Here is a 12039-nt window from a genome sequence, read left to right on the forward strand (position 1 = left end):
GACTTGGGAGGCTGAGGCAGGAGACTCGCTTGAGCCCAGGAGTCAGAGGTTGCTGTGATGCCATGGCACTCTACCCAGGGGGACAGTTTGAGGCTCTGTCTCGAAAAAAAAAAAAAGTAACAGATCAATTGCCACTAACATCTCAAAAGAAACAACAAGAAATTATTGCTTCCTAATGGAAGAATGTACTACCTCCTATAAAATCGTCTCGCCAAATAAAGGGAATCTGAATCTGATCGAGGGTCTATATCCAATTTATAGGAGATTCATAAGACAGAAGACCCTGTTAAATTGCATCAGATGGATTCAGTCAGAAAATTCCAGACTATGGGGAACTTACAGGTCAAACAACCTGACTTCTTCAACAAATAAAATATAAGGAGGAAAAAAAAATGGAAGGATAGCCTGTAGATGAAGAGATTTAAAAGACTTAAAAACAAACTAGAGTGTTTAGGGATGCACTTTTGATGGTAAGAATGTGTACCGTAGAGAAAAGGAAGTGATGACCATAGAGGTATGGATTGTGATTGTTTATTTTGTAGAGACAGGGTCTCGCTATATTGCTGAGGCTAGCAGTGAACTCCTGGCCTCCAATGGTCCTCCCCTCTCAGCCTCCCGAAGTGCTGTGGTCACAGGCATGAGCCACCACACCTGGCCTCCACTATAAATATTGTTGGTTGAAGAGGGAGAAGGAGGCCTGTTGGATTGTCTGCAAAGTTGTTTCCTGGCACAAGTGGTAGAACCAAGAGTGAATGAATTATCACGATTCATTCACCTTATAATGATTCATTCAGCTACTCATTTGTTTGACATGATTTTCTAGATTGCTGTACTTTACAACTCAAAGACTAACATAGATAGAGCTCTGCTGATTTTCATTTACCTCCCTCCAGAGTGGCGAGTTCTTTGTTTCTTCATGAAGTTTAATCACTGTCTCTCTCCTGCGTATACTTGAAAGATCCTTGTGTATACTTGAAAGATCTGGCAAAAAATTGTATTCACTCAGTAAGTTTTATTGAGCATCTGGTGTGTGCCAGAGACTATTCTAGGCACTGGGGATACACCAGTAAACAACACATGAGAAAATCCTTGCCTTCGTGGAGCTTATACTTTAGTCAGGGAGATGAGCACTAAAAAATAAGAAAATTATTTATTATATTAGCAAATGAGAAGCATTATGGGAAAGTGTTAGTTACTCAAAGGGACAATTGAATCAGAACCTAGAAAGAGGTAAGAGAACAGACTGAAGATCTCCAGGGAGAAAATGTTCTAGTCAGAAGGAACAGAGAGTGCTGAGCACCAGCCAGCCATGGTAAAGGAACGCCAGGGATGTAAGTATGGCTCAGTGGCTGGAGTGAGGGGGAATGGTAGGAATTGAGGTCAGAGCACTAATGGGGAAATAGTTTAAGAGACCTTTTAGTTTCTCATTAGGACTTGGGCCTATACTTCAAGCAAAGTGGGAAACCACTGGAGAATTTGAGGTCGGAGATTGTGGTGATGCATCTGACCAATTAAACTGGAGTACACTGCCAAATGGAGGGGAGACTGTAAAAGGCAAGATTTTTGTTTGTTTGCTTTTGTTCTGAAACAGAATCTAGCTCTCTTGTCCCAGGCTAGAGTGCTCTGGTGCCTTAGGTCACAGTAACCTCAAATTTCCTGGTTTAGTCAATCCTCCTGCCTCAGCCTTCCAAATAGGAGGGACTGTAGGCACCCACCACAATGCTCTGCTAGTGTTTCTATTTTTAGTAGAGATTGGGTCTTACTGTGTTGCTCAAGTTGGTCTCAAACTCCTGAGCTCAAGTGATCTCACCTCAACCTCCCCAGGCATGAGCCACTATGCCCAGCTAGGGTGATGTTTGAAGCAGGAAACTCAGGAGGATATAGCTATAATAAAAGATGATGGCAACTTGGGTGAGTTAGGGAGAAGGGTTCACATTTCTAATATACTTTGAAGCTAAAACTGATAGCATTGGCTGAGGGGTTAAATGTGGCTTAGGAAGGAAAGCAAGGCATCCAGTATGACTTGGAGGATTTTGGCTTCCAGGCAACTGGAATGATGGTGTTGCCTTTATCTGAGATGAGGGTGACTAGGAGAGCATGGTTTAAGGTGCTCAAAGCAGTCTAAGTGGGAATGTGGAGTAGACGGGTAAAAGTGTTTATATACACTGGTCTGGAGGTCAAGGGAGAACTCTGTTCTGTAACAAAGTGGGGGTTGTCAGTGCTGATGATAAGTGAAACCATTGACCTGAAGAGCTCACCATGGCAATGGGCACAGAACCTGAGTACCCCAAGGCTGAGAGCACAGCAGAGGGTTCCAGGTGCCACCTGTCCCCTCAAGCTTAACTCATTTTATAGGCTGATCTTTGATTTTGCTTTGACCAAAGATATAGGCAAATAAATCTGAAGCCAAACATAACTGTTACTAATTTAGTGTTGTATTACAAAAAGTCCTAAACTGTGCTGTCTGCTTCCATGACAATAAGTATGATAAGAGTGTGGGCTAATTTTACTTTTCTTATTAAGAAGACTGCATAGTAAGTTTAGTGTAAAGCATAAAAAAAAAATAATAATGAAGGTTTTCAAATCTTAATTCTTACTGATTTGTTTCTAGAAAAGCTTTGACTTGGAAATACTATGCCAAAAAAATTCTTTACTACCTACGGCAACAGAAAATTTTGAATAATCTCAAGGCTTTTCTTCAGCAGCCCGATGACTATGAATCATACCTTGAAGGTAGGTCTTTTCTCAGACATGCGGGCAATGGTATTTCAGTACATGACTGCGCAGTTGTGGGAATTGTCCTTGCTAGTAAAGGAATAGAATAGTAAACCATGGTGCACAGTCTTCTGCAGTGAGGTGACAAAAGTATTAAATGTAGAGCTAAGATATTATCAAAGTCAGCTAAAGAGATAGTGTTTCTTAAAGTTGCATCATGTTCAAAGTATGAGATTGATACATTAGCTAATGAGATCAATTCCCTCAATTCCCTATTTTTCTAAGCTTTAAAGCATCATTTCCAAATCCAAAATAAACAAAATCTGTTTTGTCTCCAAGTGACCTTAAGCATATCTCTTAACCTCTAGGGTTGGAGTTTATTGAGGACAGAATGTTCTTGTGCATCAGTGAGTCTGTTTGTCCATAATAAGAAGTGAGGAAAAAGAAGTCAAGTGGACAGGCAAGATGAAAGAAATTACATTCTGTTCTTACTAAGTTGAACAGGAACAACGTATGACTTCATTTTTTTAAACTATTTTTAATTTCTACAATATTATACAGACACGCCCATAAATTGTGGTTCTGAAATACAGACAGGATTGATCATCTACTTTCATTCCTTAGTTGCGCTGATTTACCAGACTCATTGATTTTTTTTTTTCCTTTCTAATGAATCTTATTGTCATGTTGTCCTCATTCTCCCACTGTTCTCCTGTGGGCTGTGGCCATCTCTCCCAGCACCAGCTTTCTAAGTAATACTTGCTTTCATGAACATCACCCGTACTGCCCTGGAAAGCCAAAGCATCAGTGCCTATCCAGTCCAAAACTCAGCTTCCTCACTACTCATGTGAAACCTGCAATGTGGACAACTGATATCCTTTTTTAAATTAAATCTCTGCTTGCTTTTCAATGCCCTTCATGATTTCTTCCTCCTCCTTCACTCCAAACCTTTTTTCCTTTCTCCCCGGAATGTCCCATCTGCTCCGGTCTGGTACTTTACAGATACCCCTCATCTGTGGCATCTCTCTTTCTCATAATTCTCTCTCAAAAGTCCAGCGGAAGCCTCATTTCTTTTGAGTTTCAACTGACTTCTCACAGAGTTTCTTAGCCTCAGAGCTACCACAGTAGAATTGAATAATAAACTACCTTGCATTCTTTCTAGTTGCTATGTATACATTTCTTTTTTCCAACTAGTTATGCTCCTTGTCCATGTGTTATGATGCCCATATGCCCCACAATGCCTAGTGCAGATGTTAGTTGATTATAGGAAAGTCTAAAAAGAAAATGAAAAATCTGTTTTAGTTGATTAAAATAAAATATCCTTACCCCAGAATCATAATACTGGAGTTGAATGTCATCATATCTTCTGTTTATTTCACAGTTGAGAATAGAATGAAGAACTTTATTTTCTATAGCTTATATGTGAAAACAAATACTTTTTTTCATTTTCCAAATATGAAACTGTAATTTTCTTTTCTTTCTTTTTTTTTTTTTAAATCATAGCTGTATACATTAATGCAGTCACGGGGTACAGTGTGCTGTTCTGTATACAATCTGAAATATTTTCATCAAACTGGGTAACATAGCCTTCATGTCATTTTCTGAAGCTGTAATTTTCAAATAACCCATCCAAATCAGTGGCATTGGGAAGCCATTGAAGGTTTTTAAGTAGTTGAGTAACTGGAAGTTGGCCCAGGGCTTTGATCCTTGATGACTGACTAGAATAACCTGGATGCTGCTGAAGGAATCTGGAGCCACAGTGTTAGGGTAGAAGGTACCTAAGAAGTATGGCCTGAACCCCTGTAGTTTACCGTAGGGAAGGGAGGGCTGGTGGAGGCTCAGGAGCCAGCCTCTCAGCACTGAGGTCTTCTGACACCCTGTCACCTACTTTCACCTCCTTGGGACATTGGCAGGGGGGTCAAGATCCTGAGCTGGTCTGAGGGCTCTTAAATTTAACACAAATTGAAAGCTTTCTTTTTTTAAGGCAAACATGAAACAAAGTTTATTGAGGAAGAGAAAGATAGCCTTACAGAGTAATAAGAAAGCGGAACAAAGCAGGATGCATTCGCTTTAGACAACGCGCCTGCATTGCCAGGGCAAGCAGGCAAAGAGGCCAACTCAAGGGCTTTTCAAGTGAAAATGTCCTCTACCCAAATGATGAAGTTAGCCCTTCAGTCTGTGGCTAGAAATTTCCCTGCGGCTGTGATAGTGATTTTTGGAGACTGCAGTGTCTGTACGACGTTGCAGCTGCAGCTTCCCTGTTTATCTCATTTGGAAGGAGGGTTATCTCCAGAGTCCATTTACTATCCACCCTGGAGAGGTGTAATTTGCTGAAACGGCATGTCTGTCACTGAGGGCTTTCCACATTTTTGTAAATAAAGGGACTGTCTTATACCATTAAGTTTTCAGAGTTGTTAGATTTTGAACCACTAAGAAAGTCAGAGAAGATAGAGAAATAGTTTGAAAATATCTCCTTTGTTTCTTTTTGTAATAGAATGTGGAAATACGCCGTATATCACCCAGGTTTGTTTTTTTTGGGGGGGGGGCAGGTTTTGAGTCTGTGACCTCTAAGAAACATTTGATTTATTTTAAAAAAAAAAAAAAAGCAAAGTGTAAACTCCTTTGTTCTGAAAATCTTTCTTGTTCCTTAGTGTGTTAGCAGCAAGGCCTGCCAGCTGAGATAAGAAGCTTATCTAGTGGATGATGTAAATAGCCATGGCCCAGGTTGTATGGGGTAAAATAACAAACTAATGAGAACAGAGTGAAAATAAGCATTTATTCCACAATTCTTGTTCATTTTCAGGTGCCGTGTATATTGACCAGTACTGCAATCCTCTCTCAGACATCAGCCTCAGAGACATCCAGGCCCAGATTGACAGCATTGTAGAGCTTGTTTGCAAAACTCTCCGGGGCATAAACAGTCGCCATCCCAGCTTGGCCTTCAAGGCAGGTGTGGCATTGCTTTGGATCCGACTGTATTTTTAAAAAAGAGGAGTTGGTTAATTTGGGAGATTTGTTAGTGTACTTTTTCATTATGTCATGAAAAAGTGAGGAAAAAAACAGAACTGCATGTTTACTTGGACAGTGTAAAACACTTTAAATCCTCTCTCCTCCCTAGATAGACAACACTTGATAAGTATTTTAGGATCATTGCCTCTGCCTGCATGTCATGGGTTGTTTTAGGTGCCAGTCACAACCTTATATGTGTTTGTGTCCCAGAGTAGATCTCTGTGTTTCAGGTGAATCTTCCATGATAATGGAAATAGAACTTCAGAGCCAGGTGCTAGATGCCATGAACTATGTCCTTTATGACCAGCTGAAGTTCAAGGGAAATCGAATGGACTACTATAATGCCCTAAACTTATATATGCACCAGGTAAATATGGCTGGAGTAAAATACTACTTTAAGCTCATCTGTGGTTACATTTCTTGAAGGCAAGTACTATATCTTTTCTATCTCAGAATGCCTAGTGAAACTCATTTTCCTCCACTTTAAAGATCTTGCTGTGAATTTTATCTATTTCATCATGGAGTGTACTTTGTGTGCAGACCCTTGAGATAAATTTCTGACTAGAAATAGGTGTCTCTGTGGCTCAGTTTGGTCAAGTTTTTGTCTTGTGAACACTGAACTGTGAAATTCATCAGGGCCTTTTCTTTACATTGGCCTCTGGGAGGTTGGAACAAACCTGCGGCCCAGCTACATGAAGTTTACATAACTCTGATGTTTATTTTTTATTTGTTTCCTGCTTGGCTCCATTTGCATATCTGTTTTGTTGCTTTACCTGCTACTTATCATTTTTTTTGTTACATCTTGCACACTTTTCCTTGAAATGGTCTTAAATTCTTTCCAGAAAAAGGAGGGACTAAATCAAGGGCTGGCAAACTTTATACAGGGCCAGGCGGTAAATTATCCCAGCTTTGCAGACCATATGGTCTCTGTCTTTAACTACCAAGTTGTACCATTGTAATGTGAGAGGAGCCCCAGACAATACAAAAACAAATGTGCGTGGCGGTGTTCCAACAAAACTTTATATATGGACATTGAAATTTGAATTTCATGTAATTTTCATATGTCACAAAATAGTATTCTTTTGACTGTTTTCTCAAATATTAAAAAAAATGTGAAATCTCTTCTTATCCAGGCTGTGCAGAAATAGTTGGTGGACTGCTTTTGGCCCATGGGTAGTAGTTTGCTGTCCCTTGAGCTAAATAAATAAAATATCAGCCACGTAAACCTCAAAAACAAGCATTATACCTGATGCACAAAAGCTCCCTAATGAGAATGTTTATTGAAAGAATGAAAACATGCCGGTCATCTTGGTGAATTGTGAACTGGCAGCATTTTTTTCTCCTTTAGGTTTTGATCCGCAGAACAGGAATCCCCATCAGCATGTCTCTGCTGTATTTGACAATTGCCCGGCAGTTGGGAGTCCCACTGGAACCCGTCAACTTCCCAAGTCACTTCCTATTGAGGTGGTGCCAAGGCGCAGAAGGGTAAGCCATCTAAGGCACATTGTAATTGGTCCTGAGTATTCAGTCCCACTGTGTCCAGAGGGATCCTGGTTTTTGATATTGTTAAGTGCAACCAATCAGAGGTCAAAAACAGGACCAGGGTCGGAAGGAACTGGTTTATTTCCTGACTGTACCAAGTCAGTGTTCTGGTTGTGTTATTGGGCTATATTTACACAAAGATGTTACCTTCAGAGGAGACTGGGTGAAGGGTACCCTGGATCTTTACGTGTTTTTGTAACCATATGGTGAATCTATAATTATCTCAAAAGAAAAAGTTTAATTTAAAAAAAGTAGAACTAGGACTTCAAGGTCTTAATGTGGCTGTCGAAGTCCTTTTGTTTCAAAGCAGATTAGATCAAAGAGTTCTTAAAGAGATTCTTTCCTTCTCCCATGAAGTCTCCCTCTTCTCCCACACAACTGTGCAGGAGGAGAGGGTGAGGAAGGGCAAAAAAAGGGAGAGAGTGAACTGGGTAGCCAGGTTCTCCTTTAGGTAGGGTTGATTTCTGTTTTGTTCTCTTTTTTAAAACTCATATTCTATAGGACAGAAGCTTATTTCTAGTTATAATCTAGCTTTTCTGAAAGAAATAGTTAATCAAATAGGTAGAAATACCTTCTCATTATATCTTCCATTTAGGGGAAAAAGAAAAAGTTATTTACCTATCTCCTATTCTTTGAAAATACTTCTTAATGCTTAACTCTGATGCCTTCTGGTGAAGTGATGGGCAGTATGATACGAAGTCAGACTGGGTTCAAACCTGTGCTGGCTTCCTCTGAATCTTAATTTCTTCCTCTGTAAAACGAAGTTAATGTTGTCTTAACATGACTTAGAGAATTCAGTGAGACCATCCAGAGCGTTATACACCTAGGAGAGTTTCTAATGCCATGTGAAAAAAAAAAAAGTTCAGTTGTTCTCTGTGTCTTCCTCCTAGTTTAAGAAATAAGACATTACATGGTTAAATCCTTCTGGGTATTCTTCCTTATCCCTTTCTCCTTCCTCTCCTCTAACTAACAACAAGTTAGTTTGAAGTGTTATTTCCATACAGTTTTTTGTAGTTCATTACATACGTGTGTTTTCTTAAATAACTGTGCAGGTTTCTCTTGTTTTCTAAGTACGTGTTTCTAAAAATGCATTGGATAGTTTAATTTTGGATAGTAGATACCCATACCCATTTTCTGTTATTTTAAATGAGAAAAGTGATTTTTCAGCTTGTCTTGTCTTACCAAATAACCACCTCTCCAATATCTCTCATATTCTTAAATGCTTGTGTAATCATCCAAGGATTTCAGCATAATATGTAAAGCATTTGAGACACCAGTTTCCATGTTATTTGCCACAGTAACTCGGGACAGGGTAGGGCTGTGTGCAATAACAGTATCATTTTTTCTTTGGGGGCTACAGTGAACATCTACTATAATGCAAATAAACAATATAAAGCATTGCTAATACCCTCAGGCACAGGCACCTTGGCAGAAATAAGCACTGAGATCCATAAAGGACACAGCCCGTAGGGAAGAAGCAGGGATGGATGGTACTGGGCTTTGGACCCTCCCTGTCCTGTCTCCTTTCTACCTTTGATCTCTTTTCTCTGTCACTGCACCAAACCATATTGTCTTAAATACTGTCACTTCATCATTATCCCGCATACCTGGTAGGATGAGACTCTCTCTAAAATGGCCGTGGCTATTTTTAGTTTTTGCTTTTCTGTATAGATTTACAATCAATTTATCAGGTTCCTTAAAAACCCTTTGTGGGTATTGATTGGAGTCAGAGATTACTTTGGATTAGAGCTCTAGATTAATATAGTGGGCATGGCCAGTGTGTTGCTGTTGAGCCTTTCTGTGAACATCGACCTCTCCATTTATTTAGGTCATCTGTATCATCCTTAAACAGATTTTATCCTTTTTTTCACCAGGCTAACATCTTGTTAAGTTTATTCTCAAGTACCTTTATTGCTATTTGTAAATAGTAATTTTTTAAAAATTAATTTTGTGAGTATTGATGGTGTGGAGGAATGTGGCTGATATTTTGATATACATTGGTTATTCGGTGCCTTTACAGAATAAATCATTAGTGCTAATAAATTGTCAACTCTTGGCTTTTCTGTGTAGATAATCATAATGTCTGTGAATAGTGACAATTTGTTTCTAATTTTTTTCTGACACTTATATACAGGGTATCCATAAAGTTAATTATTTTAATTGCACAAGAACTTTATAGACACTTGTGTTTGTTTCTTTTTCTTACTCTACAGGCCAGCTCCTTTAGTACTAAGTTGATTAGAAACAATAACAACACCCTGGTAACTTTAAATGGAATGCTTTTAAAATTTCAAAGCTGGACGCAATGGCTTGTGTTTATAGTCCCAGTTACTCAGGCTGCTGAGGCAGAAGGATCTCTTGAACCCACAAGTTCAAGGCCAGCTTGGGTAACACTGCAAGTCTTTGTCTCAGAAGAAATTTTTTTGTTTTTACCATCAAGCATGGCATTGTGGGGCAGTCAATACCTTTCCTTGGGTTTATGAAAGCTACCATCCCAAATTCCTATTTTGCTAAGAGTTTTATTAATAGCTAGGCATTAAATTTTTTTTTCATTTATTTCCTTTAAAAACAAATGAAAATCGCATAAGGCCAGGAGCTGGAGGTTGCTGTGAGCTGTGATGCTACGGCACTCCATCAGAGGCAATAAAGTGAGACTCTGTCTCTACAAAAAAAAAAAAAAAAAGAAAGAAACTATCCCTGAAACAAAGAGGTTCCTGTATCTCTCTGTGAGCCCCACAGAGAAGGAACTTGGCAGTGTGGTGTGAACTGGCATCACATGGCCTCTGCTCACCACTCTGCTCAGCGTGGGCCACCCTGTCAAGAGCACAGTGAGTGTGGTCCACAGGAGGCGGTCCCATGGGAGGAGCCATGTGATTTGAGTTCGGGGGCCCAGCTCTCTGTGCTCTAGCATAGGGTTCCTGGCCTGAGACCATGATGGGCTTATCATCTCAGCAGAACTAAGAGCTGAATCCTTCCAGTGTGAGGTACCATAATCTTTAGTAGGTCCTCAACACCCAGGATCCACAGGCAGTTAACTGTTGTTAATCCATGAGATTAATAGTTTGCCTCAGGCATTCCATAAATTTTTCTCTCAGCCAAAGTCCAACAGATATTCCTGGCAGAATTTGAAAGATTTCTGTGAATTTCAAGATGACTTCTAAAAATTTCTATTAGATGGCACATGTCAGTGCTGTTTCTTAAATATGAGGGTACTATGATAGTACTGTCTTAACACAGCAGAGTTTGCATAAAGGGTCAGGGTGTAAACTTTGTACAAGGCTTTGATATTATAAGTAGAAATGTTGCTGTTTGAACATTCAGCTTCTCATTTGAGCTACGTATTATGGAAATTTAAAATAGAAATTGCTCTACTTTCATCAGAGATTTGGCTCTTTGTATAGGGCAACCCTGGACATCTTTGACTACATCTACATAGATGCTTTTGGAAAGGGCAAGCAGCTGACAGTGAAAGAATGTGAATACTTGATTGGCCAACATGTGACTGCAGCACTGTATGGGGTGGTCAACGTGAAGAAGGTCTTACAGAGAATGGTGGGGAACCTGTTAAGCCTGGGGAAGCGGTAAGGTTTCCTGATGCTTCTGCAGAGTGAGTGTCTTTAGATGCTTGAATGTGGCTGGGATGTGCCAGGCGACTTCTCTGAGGTCTTTGCAGTGGACAAGTTCTCTTTGAAAGCTTCAGTAACAAGATTATCTTAGACTGGCGAAGGTTATTTTTCAGGGGCAAGATGCTTTCATGTGTAAGTCTTGAAACTGTCTAGCTTTGGAGTCTAAGGATTTGTCCTACAAGGAAAATAGAAAGTTGTAGGTTGTACAGTAGTAGTTTTCTGACTACAGAATTCTTTCTAATAGACTTCATTTTTTAGAGCAGTTTTAGGTTGACAGCAAAATAGAATAAGGAAGTATAGAGAATTCCCAGATTCCCCCTTACCCCACACAAGTATAGCCTGCCCCACCAAAGTAGTACATTTGTTAAAATCAACAACCCAGCATTGACACATCATTGTCTCCCATAGTCCATACTGTACGTTAGGGTTCGCTCCTGGTGTGGCACATTCCATGGGCTTGAATAAATACCTAATGACATGTATCTACCATTAGGGAATCATACAGGGTAGTTTCACTGCCCTAAAATACCCTCTGTGCTCTGACTTTTCAGAATTTGTTTTTAATTATGTACAGTGTAGCCAATCATGGTGGCTCACAACTGTAATCCTAGCACTTTGGGAGGCTGAGCTCAGGAGTTCAAGATCAGCCTAACCCTGAGAAAGACCTCATCTCTAAAAATAGCTGGGTGTTGTGGTAGGCACCTATAGTCCCAGCTACTCCGGAAGCTGAGGCAAGAAGATCGCTTGAGCCCAAGAGTCGGAGGTTGCTGTAAGGTATGAGGGCACGGCACTCTACCAAAGGCAACAAAGTGAGACACTGTCTCAAAAAAACAAAAAAATTATGTACATTGTTACTGAGGTATCTACTTAATAAAAATGCTTAAGATTTTGAGCAGTACCTGTGCTCAGTGGGTAGGGCACCAGCCCCATATACCGAGGGTGGTGGGTACAAACCTGGCCCCGGCCAAACTGCAACAAAAAAAAGTAGTCGGTGTGGCAGGCTCCTAGAGTCCCAGCTACTCGGGAGGCTGAGGCAAGAGAATTGCCTGTGCCCGGGAGTTGGAGATTACTGTGGGCGGTGTGACACCACGGCACTCTACGGGGCAATATAGTGAGACTTTGTCTCTACCAAAAAAAACAATAATTT

General features: G+C 40.1%; 1 protein-coding gene across 3 annotated transcripts in view; it reads left to right on the top strand.

Annotated features, from left to right (window-relative positions):
- The window catches only part of FBXO21 (F-box protein 21), a 42281-nt gene that overhangs the window by 9270 nt on the left and 20972 nt on the right, over window positions 1-12039 (top strand). For all 3 annotated transcript variants that reach the window (XM_023513268.1, XM_003789936.3, XM_023513269.1), the window contains exons 4-8: window positions 2612-2733; window positions 5519-5665; window positions 5955-6091; window positions 7073-7209; window positions 10668-10847. In XM_023513268.1, the coding sequence (XP_023369036.1) occupies window positions 2612-2733; window positions 5519-5665; window positions 5955-6091; window positions 7073-7209; window positions 10668-10847 (723 nt within the window). The remainder of the gene's footprint in view (window positions 1-2611; window positions 2734-5518; window positions 5666-5954; window positions 6092-7072; window positions 7210-10667; window positions 10848-12039) is intronic.

This window comes from Otolemur garnettii, unplaced genomic scaffold (genome assembly GCF_000181295.1).
Source record: "Otolemur garnettii isolate 467f Iridium unplaced genomic scaffold, OtoGar3 scaffold00038, whole genome shotgun sequence".
Lineage (NCBI taxonomy): Eukaryota > Metazoa > Chordata > Mammalia > Primates > Galagidae > Otolemur > Otolemur garnettii.